Source organism: Coregonus lavaretus, assembly GCF_964263955.1.
Source record: "Coregonus lavaretus genome assembly, chromosome: 14".
NCBI lineage: Eukaryota > Metazoa > Chordata > Actinopteri > Salmoniformes > Salmonidae > Coregonus > Coregonus lavaretus.
Window position 1 is genome coordinate 14739575 of NC_140001.1, and position 18023 is coordinate 14757597.

General features: G+C 42.7%; 1 protein-coding gene across 1 annotated transcript in view; it reads left to right on the forward strand.

Moving 5' to 3' along the window:
• Positions 1-5061: 5061 nt before the first annotated feature.
• The window catches only part of ntrk2a (neurotrophic tyrosine kinase, receptor, type 2a), a gene marked incomplete at both ends in the record, with an annotated part of 41839 nt that continues 28877 nt past the window's right edge, over positions 5062-18023 (forward strand). Inside the window, 12 exons of the mRNA XM_084176208.1 lie at positions 5062-5261; positions 6234-6308; positions 6426-6497; positions 6689-6757; positions 7180-7328; positions 8481-8617; positions 10391-10523; positions 10869-11171; positions 11562-11588; positions 11827-11838; positions 12179-12216; positions 12520-12619. Of these exons, the coding sequence (XP_084032334.1) occupies positions 5062-5261; positions 6234-6308; positions 6426-6497; positions 6689-6757; positions 7180-7328; positions 8481-8617; positions 10391-10523; positions 10869-11171; positions 11562-11588; positions 11827-11838; positions 12179-12216; positions 12520-12619 (1315 nt within the window). The remainder of the gene's footprint in view (positions 5262-6233; positions 6309-6425; positions 6498-6688; positions 6758-7179; positions 7329-8480; positions 8618-10390; positions 10524-10868; positions 11172-11561; positions 11589-11826; positions 11839-12178; positions 12217-12519; positions 12620-18023) is intronic.

An 18023-nucleotide genomic window follows, 5' to 3' on the forward strand; every position in this document is an offset into this window, starting at 1 on the left:
GTCACCAGCAAAGCACCCCCACACCATAACACCTCCTCCTCCATGCTTTACGGTGGGAACTACTCATACGGAGATCATCCGTTCACCCACACCGCGTCTCACAAAGACACGGCGGTTTGAACCAAAAATCTCTAATTTGGACTCTAGACCAAAGGACAAATTTCCACCAGTCTAATGTCCATTGCTCGTGTTTCTTGGCCCAAGCAGGTCTCTTCTTCTTATTGGTGTCCTTTATTAGTGGTTTCTTTGCAGAAATTCGACCATGAAGGCCTGATTCACACAGTTCCCTCTGAACAGTTGATGTTGAGATGTGTCTGTGACTTAAACTTTGTGAAGCATTTATTTGGGCTGCAATTTCTGAGGCTGGTAACTCTAATGAACTTATCCTCTGCAGCAGAGGTAACTCTGGGTCTTCCATTCCTGTGGCGGTCCTCATGAGAGCCAGTTTCATCATAGCGCTTGATGGTTTTTGCGACTGCACTTGAAGAAACTTTAAAAGTTCTTGAAATGTTCCATATTGACTGACCTTCATGTCTTCAAGTAATGATGGATTGTAATTTCTCTTTGCTTATTTGAGCTGTTCTTGCAATAATATGAACTTGGTCTTTTACCAAATAGGGCTATCTTCTGTATACCCCCCCCCCCCCACCCCCACCCACCCCACCTTGTCACAACACAACTGATTGGCTCAACCGCATTAAGAAGGAAAGAAATTCCGCAAATTAACTTTTAAGAAGGCACACCTGTTAATTGAAATGCATTCCAGGTGACTACCTCATGAAGCTGGTTGAGAGAATGCCAAGAGTGTGCAAAGCTATCATCAAGGCAAAGGGTGGCAATTTGAAGAATCTCAAATATAAAATATATTTTGATTTGTTTAACACTTTTTTGGTTACTACACGATTCCATATGTGTTATTTCATAGTTTTGATATCTTCACTGTTATTCTACAATGTAAAAAATAGTAAAAATAAAGAAAAACCCTTGAATGAGTAGGCGTGTCCAAACTGTTGACTGGTAGTGTATATAACATTCTATTGGTTGCAAGAATTTTGTAGAATAATTTAAATTGAAAAACTAGTTTTGAATGCAGGGTGGTTTTGTGTATCAGTTCATAAACCATGTGCCATGGAATCGGTACATCGAAAATCTCTTCCCAAATATTTTGCAATCTGTATGGCACAGCTGTCAATTTATTGGTCCTAAAATGAAACTGGTATACTTTTTTAGTTATCACAATTTTCTTTAACCAATTTTGGTCTTTAATGCAGGGCTGACAGACAAATTCCTTAATTAATCCCCCTTCCATTTTTGCAGTAATGCTGCAATTAGTTGGTTGTAATTTTGAATAGAGCAGACATGTCCATATATTTTTCTTAGCTGCATTTGTGACATAACTCCACTAGTCCTATTTATGATATAATTTACAAAGATTATACCGTTTTTATAATTGAGTTTAACCATAATATTTGTTGTAATATTTGTTCTGTCTTTTCTGATGGATTAAACTGAAATTGCAACCAACTTTCTATGGCTTGTTTTAAAAAATAGCAATATTTTGGAGATTATTTCATTTTCAAATAACCGAAAGTGAGAGGTTGTAATCTGAATAAAGGGAAAAAGGCCTTTCTTGAACATGGGGTGAGCCATTCTTACTAATCTGCTAGAGAACCCGTTCAGATTTAAGTATAGCTTTTGTATGACTGAAGCCTTTAGTGAGAGGTCTGTTTGCATTAAATTTACTACAATGGATAATTGGGCAATGTCAAAAATATTCAAATTCATAGTCTGCATAGTAGAAATTAAGGACTCTGAATTAATTAAACAAACAATAAAACAAGATGTTCATCATTTAGCTTAAAGTGCATTTATGAACCATGAACATAGATATTGAGAGCGTATGATCTAAAACATATTTTATCTATTTGTTAATCATGTCAGATATGTATTTTTGTAAAACGTTTATATATATTTTTTATATACAGCCACAGTTTGGCCACAGCCACAGCCACAAGGTATTTTCTAGTCCCCAGTGATCCACTTTGTGGGCATGTGTACTTGCTAAATGGCCACAGAGGAGCAGTACATGATTGGTAATGTCTTTAGTACCGTGGCGATAAGCTACAGTACCTTTGCCAGTCCAAGCTGTAGGCCTAATTTGGGGATAATACCACAGATTAAGGGATAGTTAGTTATAAGCAGAGTCATATATGGATTTGGTTATGGCCTAAGTGTTTTTTTTTTTTTTTTTTTTTTTTTGGGGGGGGGGGGTCCCCCCGTAGGCCCAGATAACATATGAACACATCATAAGCAGGACTTTTTTATTTTTTATTACAGGAAATTAGCTTTAAAACTGCTACATTTTCTCTCAGCCTTATGGCAAAATGTGTAGAATAGCAGGGAATTAGATCAGGGATTCTTGAAACTTAATTTGTATAGTGGATTGTCTTTCATTCTGTTGCATTATTTGAGCTTTACATTTACATGTAGGGGAATTTTATAAGGGAAAATGTATATATTTTTTATTTTTTTTAATACTTTCAATATTATTCAGTTCCATATCGACTCTATGCCTGGAAATGCCACTGTCCGGAGCAAAGGATCCCAATGTCAAACTCTCAACAAAAAAAAGTGTTAAAATGTATTTATCTAAAAACTTTGAGTCCTAAAAGATGTCTGGAGATTTTGTTAACTTTGTCAGATTTGTCTAAAATCCTAAATTAATCAGATATGAGCAGGATTGGCTATACCATAAGGATCCTTTATTCATGTCCTCATTACATGTAGTGCAACAAGACCACTGATGGTTTGTAAAGTTCTCTAGTTTTGATAGATTTAAACAAACAATATTGGAATAACCCTGGTCACAACCATAAACTGTCAACTCCATCTGCCTGACAGATTAAAATAGAATATGAATTTTGATTCAAATATGTTACATTAAATTAGGTTTCAGAGTCATAAAGCAACTGAAGAAAAACTAAATTGCTGCTGTGTATACCACTTGAATGAAGAAGAAAAATGACATTTTTGTCAACTCTGTAAAACATCAACGCCGTCAGATTTTTGTCTAACATCAACTCCGTCAGAGTGCTGAAAGACCTGATAGAATGGTTATTTTTTATTGGGGATTTTCAAAAGAATACATTTCCATATTTTACAAATGTTTGTATTGAACTTGTATTTTTAGAGGCAAAAATATGTCTGTTTTGAGTGTCTGTTGTCAACTCCGTCAGTGGCTTGTCAACTCCGTCACTGATGGCTAACCCCCTCAAGATTGATTTTCCTTGTAAATATTTAGAAAAATATTGTAATCACTATTCTGCAACATAATGCTTAAACGATTGAAGTATTTGCTGTGCTAGACCTAAGGGATAATGTTTGCTTTATAAACGATGTTTTATGATCTAAATCTAGAAAAACATGCCAAAATGCTAATGAAATTAGCCCTGGAGCATTTAATAGTGCTATGAAACAAAACAAAAAGACGTTTGGAGATTTGTATTACATATTTGAATGATCTAATGTTAGAATTAAACTATCAAGGCCTTTAAACACTTGTTGGACAACAATTCAATCTGTAAAACTGAAGCGTTTTATTCTAACATTATTCTATTTTATTCTAAAGTTTCATCCATTTTAGAATAAGGCTGTAAGTTAACAAAATGTGGAAAAAGTCAAGGGGTCTGAATACTTGGTCTGAATACTTTCTGAATACTTTCTGAATGCACAATAGCCTACACCGTACTGTGCCCAGCCCCAAGTTGGAGACACCCCTATAGATTTGTAGAGACAGATTCAGCTCAGCTAACCTAACGTAGCAGGCGTAGAAAGACACCTGAGCGGAGTTCCCCCTTCCGGATGTTAGCATTTTCTGTCGACTCCTCATTGGCTACAGCTCAGTTTGTGTAAACTCCTCAATTCAGACGAAGGCTACATCTTGTGCGTCACTGCGTACGTCACATCGTGTCTGACATGGGAGAGCGCGCGACTCAGAACTGGTGTGTGTGTGTGTGTGTGTGTGCGTGTGCGTGTGCGTGTGAGTGTGTGTGGCGGGAAGGAGCCAAGGAGGCAGATTTATGACTCCATTTGTAATGAGTCCAGCGGGTGAATAACATCCCTCCGCTGCAGTCAGGATTGATTCAGTGCATATGCTGGCGAAAAATGTTGATCGTTATGAAATACAGACTAATGATTTAATAAGGTGATGGAGGTTGGTATACAGCAGCTAAAGAGGGAATGATTGGTGACTGAGAGTAGGCTAGTGCCCCCATGCCCCGCTGTTCCAGTGGGTTAAGTCAAATGGGATTTTAGCAGATGCACACCTGGGTGCGCTGTCATTTAGTTTTTTTTATTAACACACGACATTCTATTCGCATACACTCAGGCTGTAAACCCAGCCCCATATCTGTCATGTTCCAGGTTATGCTATTTGTCCGTTATACAAGGACACAAGGCTAAAGACAAGGCATCAGGTGAATGACGCGGAGGAGAAGAGAGCGCTTTAACCCTTGACCATCTGGAACAATCGCAGTAGAATTAGAACGACGGCTGGAGGGCGTATTCCTGACGGCGTCGACGATCTATAACATATGCGTTGACGCTGGTACCCGCGCCGCCTCTTCCTCAGTGCACTGACTGAACAACGCGACAATAGCCTAAACGGTGTGTGCTTTCGGCTCCATAGTCTCTGTTGGTTATCTATTCATCCACGGCTCTGAATCTGGCAGACCTGCACAGGACATGGTGTTTTGTGTGGAATTAGGCCTATCAATGTCATCTGTTTGAGAGGCGGGAGAGAGAGAGAGCGGGAGAGAGAGCGAGAGACGGCGCAAAGGAATCCTTGGCATACACACACGTCGGTGTCTCAATGTGATTTTGAGTGACTGGCTGCATTCTTGTGGAGACGAGCGGAACGGATAAACCCATTTTCGCCGTCTCACCCATTTGCGCGGATAGCGGCTGGTGCATGCCCGTCTGGGTTGAGCATCTGACCGCGTCTCTTTCTGCTGGAGCTTGGCTGATCCGAGCTGTCCTGGGTCGGGCGTGGAGGGAGCCGAGATGAGCGCCTTTCGGAGGAGTAGCGGGGTGTCTCTATTGGGGTTGTGTTGGGTATTAATGGGACTGTGGAGGCTCGGGGCCGCCTGCCCCGCGTCCTGCTTCTGCAGCGGGACCAGGATCGCCTGTGTGGAACAGGAGCGGGGCATCATGGCTTTCCCAGTGCTGCAGTCTGAGCTGGAGATGGACAACATCACCGACATGTGAGTCACTGTCAATGATCCATCATCAACGGACCCACCAAATATGACAGACATAGCCTGCCTGCCTTATTGACACACAATAATGAGGTGAAAAAAGGCTATGCGTTTTAGGCTATCAAAATGAGTAAAATTGAATGTTCAATCGAATGGTCAATTCTCAGTCAGCAATTAGGCTATTTGAATTGGCTAATAAAACCTATTGTATAGTTTTTCAGGAGTGATCTTTGGAAAATAAATAAACAAAAATACATAATTATGGACTGTGTGTGTGTGTGTGTGTGTGTGTGTGTGTGTACAATCGGAACCGATTGACACTCCACAGTGGCCCCGGGAAGTCACAACGGAGTGTGGAGAGGTGTTGTCCTCCTCCAGCAGAAACCCAGACAGTAGCCTAATCCAAATATTAGCAAAAGACTACTACCCCCCCAGACGCTTGGCTCCGATAATGGGCCCAAAAGCCTAGAAAGCCTAGAATGTTCTATTCTGAGAAATGTATATAGCCTAGGCCATTTTGCTTCTATTGTGAACTAAAACTAATAGGCCTAGACTAAATTAATCTCCACCCACGTTTCAGAGCTGTTCAGATTTAGCATAGCCTAATTGAAGACAATCGGAGAATCATCTGGGTTATTTTAGGGCTACAGCATTTAGAATGCATGATGTTAGGAGGACATGATGGGAGCTTCTCTTTCTCAAGACCATAGCCGACCCTTTGATATACATAGCCTACTGTAAACGTTATAGGATTATAAAGATACAATACAATAAAAGTAGCCTAACAATGTTTATTTTGTTTACATAATAGTCGACTGTTAAAAATGACAACAATTAGAGGACTTGAGTATGGGTCTATAGGAAGGATCCTGTGTATTTCCAAACGAACTTGACATAAATCTTTAAACAAAAACTCCCGTCAGTGTAGGCCTACTACTTACTATTCTCTAACCTTTTTTCCCAATTTAATTTTAACAGATATATTGCAAATCAGAGTAGCTTCTCATCCATCAATGACAAAGACCTGCATTATTACCGGAACCTCACGAATCTGTAAGTCTGTTATGTTATGTGATATCTTATATTTGTGGTCATGATGGAGCCCAGATTGGATTGGTGTCAGCATCCTAGTGCAATATGATGATGTTATAGTGTATATTTGCATTGCAGAACTGTGACTAACAGCAGGCTTACCTATGTGTCTCGACTGGCCTTCCAGAACAACCTCAAACTTCAGTATCTGTGAGTGGCTTTTATAAGGCAAAATTCATCTCAATGTGAAGGTCAAACTACAGTTCTTACAAAAATAATTATATCTTGTAAGACAGACAGGAACAGTTGCTGGAATGGTTGTACAGTTTAGCATTTCTTTTGGATATGCTGTATATGTCTTTCAACTAATTATCGATAATAATGTTCATTCTGATTGACAGGAATCTGAAAGACAACAACTTGTCATCTCTGTATTGGAGGATATTTCGACATTTAAACATATCAAATCTGTGAGTTGCTTTTCAAATCAACTTTATTCACTCTGTCTGTCTGTCTGTCTGTCTGTCTGTCTGTCTGTCTGTCTGTCTGTCTGTCTGTCTGTCTGTCTGTCTGTCTGTCTCTCTCTCTCTCTCTCTCTCTCTCTCTCTCTCTCTCTCTCTCTCTCTCTCTCTCTCTCTCTCTCTTCCTCTCTCGCTCTCTCTCTCTCTCTCTCTCTCTCTCTCTCTCTCTCTCTCTCTCTCTCTCTCTCTCTCTCTCTCTCTCTCTTTATTTCAGTGTTTTATGCACCCCTGACTGACAATGTGTCATCATAGATTTAAAAAAAACATTAGTGCATGTGTGCGCATCTGTATGTGCGCATACCTGCATACATGTGTGTGTTTGTGTCAGTGTGTGATTCAATATTCAACACTTTGTTTCTCTGTGTGTGTAGGATTCTTTCAGGGAACCCGCTGCACTGTTCCTGTGAGAACATGTGGATGAAGCTGTGGCTGGGAGAGGAGGCTGATGCTCAGGGGCTCAAATGTATAGAGGAGGGTGGTGGGAGGAAACCTCTGACCAAGCTCAACCCCCCTCACTGTGGTAATGGCCCCAAAATACACACACACATGCACGCTCATACACACACGCACATCTCCCAATGATCCTCAAAACACACACCATGGATCTTATTTTTTTCCCTAAACCACTCCATTAGGCTGCTATTTTCGCCATCGCCATGGTTACGTGCGGGCCCCTGGAGAGACGGCAGGGGGACCCCTGTGTGAGTGACATATGAAGACGACTCACGGGAGAGGCGTGTGTACGATGCCCCAGGCCTGCCAGGCAGCAATGAGAACCTTGCAAACCCCCTTTTTCTCTGTCATTCTCTCTCTCTCTCTCTCTCTGAACTTCTCTTTTTCAGGGTATCTCTTTGTCTTTCTTTCTCTGTTCATATCTCCCTCTCTCTCTCTGTCATCCTGTACTATATGAAATCCACAGCTCAGTGCTGTAGTTTTCATGTGTTGGAAACAGAAGTTATCTGAGACTAAGCTATGACCTTCACTGCTGCCGACCAATATTTATATTGGAGATGTTGATGCTGTAGGTTTTAGTGTCTAAAACTGATTACAACCAGTAAACAACCATTGCAACCAGATTAGCCCACGGGCTGTGCTGTTAATGATGGACACATTGTAAAGGCATACTGTGCTTTACTAGTGTACTGTAGCTTTGTTGAGTGGGTAGGGTTAACACTGCAGCTGGCAGTGCTTGTAAGAGAGTAACTGAGACTGCTCAAGCTGTAATGGTTGATTTACTAAAGGTGTTTAAGATGGTATGGTCTGAGTGCTGAAATTAATAGTTTTCTGGGTTCTAGAATCATTGAGAGCGTTGCCATGCTGATAAGAGTCTTGGCGATGTCTATTAGTGGAGATAAGAGATCTGTCCATTTTATCAGCCAGGACTGTCGACACTGGCCCTTCCTCGCCAGACGCTCCCATGCCCTTGGCTGCGGCTAAGAGGCAGCCAAGCTTCTGAATGGACACATGTGGGTCACCTTCAGGTCACAGTCCCATCCCCTCCACCTTTGGTTGTGTTGTTGTCTCCTCTTAGAGAGGCTCCAAATTGTGTCTAATCAATTTTATCTGAGTTGCGAGACACATGGAGTTGTAATCTGTGTGTGACCACCGCTGTGTGTGTGCTGTGATTTTTAACTAAGATTGCATTGAATCTCCCCTTCGTTGTCGTTGGCAGTGGTTCCCATGGCAACTCTGAGCCCATCCAAGGTGATGGTGCAGGAGGGTGCTGATGTGGTGTTGACATGCAACACCTCCGGAGCGCCCTCTCCTGAGCTCATCTGGAACATGACCCCACTCGTCTCCTACAATGAGGTCAGTCACCACCGTCGCCCACCACCAAAAAGCCCATGGCTGCATCTCAAATGGCACCCTATTCATTGTATATTGGGAATAGAATGCCGTTTTAGATGCACCCATGAGTAGGGCCAGGAGTTTTACTGACCACGTGACCTGATCCGGAAAAACTCTGTGCCCATGTTACTAGGGCCTCTAACTTGGGCCCAGAGTTGGTTCTGCTCATGTAAGACTCCTGGACCTACCCATCAGCAACAACACTAATCCACCAGTTAAAGGCACATTCCTTCTGTTAAAGGGCGACTGCACTTCCTGATTTGGCCTCGTTTTAGATTTGGTTCATTAAGAAATGCTATGACTGATTTCAAACGTGAGTTGGTTTCGGGGTGTGGTTTGATGTGGTGGGAAGAGTTAGCCAAATTATTGGTGTGCGACCGTGGCAAAGTTGGTTTGACTTTGGATAGATCTGGGGATAGTTAGGGACCGTCCATAAATTACACAATGTAAATGGGACAACATTTTCATGTTGCACATCTTTTAGTTTCCTCATTAAATGATTTCAATATTAGTATATGAAGTTCTACAATTTTTAGTTGGTTTGAAGTTTTTAAGTGATTAAAATTGGGAGCTATTGACCATTTAAAAATATTGTCCCATGTACATTGTGTTATTTACTGATGGTCCCTAACTAGCCCCATAGGGATATCGAATGTCAAACCAAATTGACCATGGGCATTATGATCAGGTCGTGTGCAGCTGTGCTCCTAATTGATGATTACTTCATAGGTGCTGCCAGCTGTGGGCATGTGGGCAGGATTAAAATAAACCCAACCCAAGGAAACTGTTATGGTACCCTTCATTCCTTGACACCATTTTTTCAGATCATCTCGCAAATCTCAATTTTGGACGAGACTGACTTTATGACCAAAATTATACTATTTACACTTTGTAGTCAATTTTGAAAATAGAATAAATTTTTCTAACTCATATCGATGCCACATGGACCATTTTCAAAACGAGAAGTTGCTTTTTAGGGGCAGTCGCTCTTTAAGACAGAGGACCTGGCAGCCTGTTTAGTCAGAGGTGCAGATGTAAAAATAAGTAGGATATACAAATGCAGAAAGATTAAGATAAAAAATAATAATAATAATGAACTTGAAAAACATACTTACTTGGCCAATAGCAGAATTACCTCAGCTCGAGGAGGACTAAGGCAAAACGCCTATAAACTCACACGTCTGAGTATATGGTAGAGCTATAGCATCAGCATGTTGCCTAGACAAGCAGCTCTCCCTGAATGAGGTGAACAGGGATCCTAAAAGGACCTACCCTTACCTGGAATAAACCATTCACACCTTTAAACAGGTACATTCTTAATGAACAGTGATAATATACACTTTAACGGCAATACTGTTTCACACTATATATATATATATTTTACAACGGCCATGGCCAGCTGTATATAATGCAGATATTTTAACACTGAGGCTTTTAACACCAATTATTCACCAGCTTTGGCCTATAATGCTACTTGCTAATCTAGGCGTAGCTCCATTTGTTTAGCATAGGCGCTCATACAGAAGAACCAGCACAATGCCAAAAATGAACAAGACACTAGGGAAGGATATCTGGATAGAAATGGTTAACAATAATCTTACAATAGCACTAAAAAACAGCAATAGGTCTTGTGTTTGCAAAATAGTAGCAAAATAGTAGTGGATGTGTAAAAGCATTGGTAATGTGGATGAGGTGGGTGCTTGACTCACTGTGTCTCTGTGTGGTCCTCTGCAGATTGAGGCCTCAGGGCAGGTGTCTGAGCTCCATCTCTATAACCTCTCCTCACTGGACAACAACTGTAAGATCACCTGCAGCGCTGAGAACATTGTGGGCGAGAATGAGTCCTCAGTCTTCCTCGACATCCTCTGTGAGTTCCAAACATTACTCTCTAGACAAGGAGGGGATAGGATGAGAATAATACCGTTGTCTTAACTAGTTCCCTCTTCTAATGTTTTTTTTCCGGACTTTGGCTTCTCCCTCAATCTTTGTCACTCACTCACCCGTTCACTCCCTCCCTCCCTCCCTCTCTCTCTCTCTCTCTCTCTCTCTCTCTCTCTCTCTCTCTCTCTCTCTCTCTCTCTCTCTCTCTCTCTCTCTCTCTCTCTCTCTCTCTCTCTCTCTCTCTCTCTCTCTCTCTCTCTCTCTCTCTCTCTCTCTCTCTCTCTCTCTCTCTCTCTCTCTCTCTCTCTCTCTCTCTCTCGCTCTCTCCCAGTTCCCCCTAACATCAGCAAGTTGAGTGATGCCTACTCGGACCACCACTGGTGCATCCCATTCAGTTTGTCTGGGAACCCAAAGCCCGAGCTCCGCTGGCTGTTAAACGGGGAGCCGGTAAATGAGGGACCCTACATCATGACTATGATCCATGACTTCTCTGAGAGGGAGTATCACGGCTGCCTGCAGCTGGACAGCCCCACACACATCAACAACGGACCGTACACCCTGCTGGCCAGCAACAAGTACGGACAAGACCGCAAGACCGTCGAGGCTCACTTCATGCTTGACCCCTTTGATGGAGGTATGTGGTGTGTAGTGTGACCACTCTCTGAATACCAATTCAACCCCTATCCCACTTGTGTCAATATGAGAGGATTGGATAGTCTGCAATATGGCAACAATTCCACCTGGCCTATCAAAGGGCAAGATGGAGCTATTACCATATTGCTAACACTTATCTGTCCAATCCTCTCAGATCTACTCAAGTGCTTAGGGGGTAGGGGCTAGGGATCGAATTGCACTTAGGACAGGGGTGTCAAACTCAAATCCTAGAGGGCTGTGTGTCTGCTCATTTCTGTTAATTATTTTCAATTGGTGTCCAATTAGACCTAGACAACCAGGTGATGGGAGTTCCTAACTAATCTATGACCTTTATTTCTCAATCAAGTACTTTTTGTATTTTACTCAACAGGAACAGTGACAGAACCACTTTACTATGGTGAGTGGCTCTTCAAATATTTACATGCAACATTGACTGTCTGAATCACTCATTGAACTGTTGAGAATTATACAGTGTTCTTTACTTTTATGAATACCAGATGTCCTGACACTAAAGATGATTGACTTGAGAAATACTTTGAAGACTGATTTCTGAGGTTTGCTTTTTGTGTTATTGAGTGTTAATAGTTTATTTTCTCTTCCCTCTCCTCATGTCACACTGGACCTGGGCACCACAGACCCAACTACAGGTGTAGTGACTGTCCCTTCACATTACCCAATCACACATCAGAGCTTAAAAAGCACATAGGCCTATGTCACTCTGACACACTCATAGAGTGAACACTTTACTTGAAAGGTACCTATATAAGGACTTCATAACACATTCATTACCCAACCCATATATACTGCATTCATAAGCAGCAAATGCTTATGTCAACAACCGCAAGACATAATACAAATATTGTTATGAAGTGCTTATGTAGGTACCCCTCAAGTAACGTGTTACCCACAGGGACACACATTTGATCAACTTCATTATAAATGAGGGATACTGTAGCATCTGCTGTCTTCTCTGCTCTTTGAAAGCAGAGGACACACCTCTAGAGCCACCGGAAGACAGAGTTGCTGTAAGTCACACTCTTAAGTCACCTCTTTATGTGTATGTTTTGTGTTTGTGGGAGCCTGTAAATGTTGTGGGAGCAGTGCTTATAACATTTTGTTTATGTTTTTATACAGTATGTTTTACCACTACTTATATTAGTCGTACTACTATATAGTATGTTTATAGTTGAAAGTGTGTTTGTTTTATATTTAATGTTTTTATATGGTAGGTGTCATGTATCTTGGTGGTAGTAAGCTACACACTGTGACACATTGTATTTTCGAGTGGTAGTGGTGGTCCTAGCTCAACACCTATGTCATTCTTTCAGGTATATGTGGTCGTAGGGATTGTAGCAGTAGCCTTCGTGGGTTTTCTATTGATGCTGGTCATCCTGAAATTCGGGGGTAACTCAAAGTTTGGAATCAAAGGTAAGTCCCTTTACACAGTACGCTACTGTAGTCAATCATTAGCATAGAAAGACAGGGGCTTTCTCTCAAATCTGAAATGGCACCCTATTTCCTAAATAGTGCACTTATTTTGGCACTGGCACAGTATAAGAAGTAGGGTACCATTTGGGATAAAACCATAGAGTGGGGTCTGAATGGTGGTAAAGAGGTACTCAGTCGTTTCTAGTGAATAACATGCATGTGGATCTCCGTCTCAATGTCTCATTATACCTTGTTCCACACTAATAACCCCACAACCCTGTATTGTGCGTCGCCCATGCAGGTAACGCTGCACTGTAGCCCATCACTGTCTTTACTGATGCTGCTGTTGTTTAACGCAGAGGTACTTAAGAGGATTTAGATACTAACCGATATTAGGAATAACAATAGAGGTGTAAACTGACTCACTCAAATCGCTTATGTTGTATTGTTTGTACTAATAATTCACCATACTGGGAAATGATATGAGGATCAAAGTGTGACTATGCCTTCTAAAATACCTTTTGAACGCTATCCTGAAATCCTCTATCTGCAATGGATTGAATTCCGACCTGAGTGTGTATGAGTGTGTGTATTTTGGATCAGATTGTGTGTGTAGGAATTTGGGAGGGCTGCCTCAGTGTGGTCAGTTATTTTGGTACTGATTGATTTATTGCCCCTCTGAGGGGGACGGTTGTGACAGAAAGAGGGAGAGGGGGAGAAGTGGTTTCTCCTTTCCTCTGCGGAAGTGGAGGATGAGGTTCCACTGGAGGCGTCAATTCCTCTCCTTCCTCTGTACGTGTATGTGTGTGCTTTTCTGTGCGCATGCGCGCACGTGTGTGTATCTGAGTAGGAAGTTAGCTTGAGTTTCCGCATTGTCTGCAGGAACGTTCATAACGAGTTTCTGTCTATTCACTACATTTTATATTATTTCCTTTCTGATGGAGGAAGTGACACTCCTGTCTCTCAAAATCATGATCCACACTAAAAGCAAAAGTCTATGTGAGACTTGAAATGCTCAAGACACTCACTTTTACTTTTAAGACACACATACCGCATCCTTATAAAGACACATTGGAGCCAAGTAAAGACTGAGTAGCCTATGACTGATCTCGTACTGTGTATGGCTACAGAAGTGCTGCCTACACAAGGGGCTTGCTCGCTTCGAGGCAAGCAACACTGAAGCATACATGAGAGCACCAGCTATTCCGGATGACTATGTGATCACGCTCTTCGTAGCCGATGTGAGTAAGACTTTTAAGCAGGTCAACATTCACAAGGCCGCAGGGCCAGACGGATTACCAGGACGTGTACTCCGAGCATGTGCTGACCAACTGGTAAGTGTCTTCACTGACATTTTCAACATGTCCCTGACTGAGTCTGTAATACCAACATGTTTCAAGCAGACCACCAAGGACACTAAGATAACCTGCCTAAATGACTACCGACCCGTAGCACTGACGTCTGTAGCCATGAAGTGCTTTGAAAGGCTGGTTATGGCTCACATCAACACCATTATCCCAGAAACCCTAGACCCACTCCAATTTGCATACCGCCCCAACAGATCCACAGATGATGCAATCTCTATTGCACTCCACACTGCCCTTTCCCACCTGGACAAGAGGAACACCTACGTGAGAATGCTATTCAGACAACTAGACAACTAGACACACTTTCTCTGGATGCCTCGGTGCACAACCCACACACACATACTACCGCCAGTGTTCAACACCATAGTGCCCTCAAAGCTCATCACTAAGCTAAGGATCCTGGGACTAAACACCTCCCTCTGCAACTGGATCCTGGACTTCCTGACGGGCCGTCCCCAGGTGGTAAGGGTAGGTAACAACACATCTGCCACGCTGATCCTCAACACGGGGGCCCCTCAGGAGTGCGTGCTCAGTCCCCTCCTGTACTCCCTGTTCACCCATTACTGCATGGCCAGGCACGACTCCAACACAATCATTAAGTTTGCCGACGACACAACAGTGGTAGGCCTGATCACCGACAACGATGAGATAGCATATAGGGAGGAGGTCAGAGACCTGGCCGTGTGGTGCCAGGATAACAACCTCTCCCTCAACGTGACCAAGACAAAGGAGATGATTGTGGACTACAGGGAAAAAAAGAGGGCTGAGCACGCCCCATTCTCATCGACAGGGCTGTAGTGGAACAGGTTGAGAGCTTCAAGTTCCTTGGTGTCCACATCACCAACGAACTATCATGGTCCAAACACACCAAGACAGTTGTGAAGAGCACACGACAAAGCCTATTCCCCCTCAGGAGACTGAAAACATTTGGCATGGGTCCTCAGATCCTCAAAAAGTTCTACAGCTGCACCATCGAGAGCATCCTGACTGGTTGCATCACCGCCTGGTATGGCAACTGCTCGGCCTCCGACCGCAAGGCACTACAGAGGGTAGTGCGTACGGCCCAGTACATCACTGGGGCCAAGCTTCCTGCCATCCAGGACCTCTATACCAGGCAGTGTCAGAGGAAGGCCCTCAAAATTGTCAAAGACTCCAGCCACCCTAGTCATAGACTGTTCTCTCTGCTACCGCACGGCAAGCGGTACCAGAGCGCCAAGTCTAGGTCCAAAAGGCTTCTCAACAGTTTCTACCCCCAAGCCATAAGACTCCTGAACAGCTAATCATGGCTACCCGGACTATTTGCACTGCCCCCCCATCCCCACCCCATCTTTTTACGCTGCTGCTACTCTGTTAATGATTTATGCATAGTCACTTTAACTCTACCCACATGTACATATTACCTCAACTACCTCAACTACCTCAACTAGCCGGTGCCCCCCGCACATTGACTCTGCACCGGTAACCCCCGTATATAGCCTCCCTACTGTTATTTTATTTTACTTCTGCTCTTTTTTTCTCAACACTTTTTTGTTGTTGTTGTTTTATTTTACTTTTTTATTAAAAAATAAATGCATTGTTGGTTAAGGGCTGTAAGTAAGCTTTTCACGGTAATGTCTACACCTGTTGTATTCGGCGCATGTGGCAAATAAAATTTGATTTGATTTGTATTTGTTCTCACCGCAGTCCTTGTAGGTAATGTAGCCTGCTCATAGGCTGGTGTACAGAAGTGTAAATAAAAATACTCTCCCAATCTACTAACATTTAGCTAATACACACACACACACATACACAGATAGATAGGGCAGTATGGGCGATACAAAAGGTGTGAAGAGACCGTAGTGAGCCCTGTTCTGTTTGTGCTCACTCAACTGTTCAGGAGCATGTGAGACAACTAGACACACTTTCTCTGGATGCCTCGGTGCACAACCCACACACACACACAAACACACACATACAGTAAAAGAGTGGAATACATAATAAAATAATAAATTTTAAAAATTAATATCAGCCTGCTACTGCTCTACTGTCATCAATAAGACGTAGAGTACAGTAAGGATCGGAGGTTACTCTTTTTTTACTCGACACTGTCTTATGTGCGTGTAGATTTAAGTTGTTCATGTATTTTACACTTTGTGAGAGTCAATATGAATGTGTGCGTGCGTGCGTGTGTGTGTATGTGTGTGTCCAGAGAGTTAAGGAGGCAGATTTCTGTGTTACTAATTCAGAAAATGTTAGTCTATGTATAGAATAAGTTCAAAATCATTTTCTGTGATGGGCGTCAGAGAAAAAAAAGTTTGTCAGGTATTGGTCAAATGTTCTAAATCTGTGTTTGTTTGCCAAGATACATTTTAATTAGAGTATCTGTCTAAATTGGTCTTTACAAATATGTTGTTACATGACAAACAGACTTTAACCTGTTCCTCTGAACCTTAAATGCCCAGTGCTGTCAAATATGTGATTTTCCTGTGTTTTATATACACTGGGTGTACAAAACATTAGGAACACCTTCCTAATATTGAGTTGCACCCACTTTTTCCCTCAGAACATTCTCGATTCGTCGGGGCATGGACTCTACAAGGTGTCGAAAGCATTCCACAGAGATGCTGGCCAATGTTGACTGCAATGCTTCCCACAGTTGTGGCAAGTTGGCTGGATGTCCTTTGGGAGGTGGACCATTCTTGATACACACGAGAAACTGTTGAGCGTGAAAAACCCAGCAGCGTTGCAGTTTTTGACTCAAACCGGTGCGCCTGGCACCTACTACCATACCCCGTTCAAAGGCACTTGTATCTTTTGTCTTGCCCATTCACCCTCTGAATGGCACACATACACAATCCATGTCTCAATTGTCTCAAGGCTTAAAAATCCTTCTTTAACCTGTCTCCTCCCCTTCATCTACACTGATTGAAGTGGAATTAACAAGTGACATCAAAAAGGGATCATAGCTTTCGCCTGGATTCACCTGGTCAGTCTATGTCATGTTCATAATGTTTTGTACACTCAGTGTATATTTCCACACTATAAGGTTGGAATAACACTGTGACATTTTGGTGGGATGGAGTTTTGGCCTTCCATGGTGACATCACCAAGCAGTAAATTAGATAATAGACCAATAAGAAATAGAGTTCAAACCTCTCTGCCAATAACAGCTAGTTTTCAGTTTTCCCCTCCCCACTCAGACCATTCCCAGACATTCCTAGTAAAATACTTGCTTGAGAAAGTAAGGTACTTAATTGTTACCCAGAAATGATTTGATACTGAGATAAAAAACAGCTGCATTGGACCTTTAAAACAATCTTGGTTGGTTTGATAATGAACTTTTCTTTGGAATGGCAAAAAAGAGAGAGAAGAGAGAGGGAGCACTGTATGCTTATCAATGATTCAGGAAGGCAGGTATCAGTTTTCTCTGGGTTTGGAAGAGTGCTGGATGATCAATACATCTCTCTCAAGGTCAGAAGTATCTCTGATAGGACTCGACAGACTATGCTCACGCTGCGTGTTCTCCTCCTCCTGCAGAGCACACTTAGGCCCCGTTCCATTCCTGCCTTCATGGACCTCCCTCGCTCCCTGCACTACCTTTGTGGGGATCTGTACAGAACAGGGCCCATGGTTCCATAGGTCTCCAGAGGACCACAGGCACATATAGTGGAGGTGGTTCAGTGAACTACGCAGGCACTACGGCGATGAGTAACCTTGCCATAGACCGGAAGACTTGTGCTCCCAGAGCTGATGTAGGCTTTAGCTCAATGGGCTATCCGTATGGAAGTACGCAGATTACCTAGGTTCAATGCCTGGGAGGACACAAGCATGATGCAGGGACACACACACAAACACACACACACTCTTCCCTCTGAGTGCTTGAGACATGTGTGGAATGCTTTTGTGACAGCCTGTGGGAGTTTGACGTCACTCGTCTCTCCTTGGTCAATCACAGATAAAGTGCCCACTTGAGGGGTCAGAGGTCAATGTGTGTGTGAGAGATGTGCCGACTGGACAGACAACAGCAGATCTCTTCCCTCTCCCAAAGCGACAGGAAA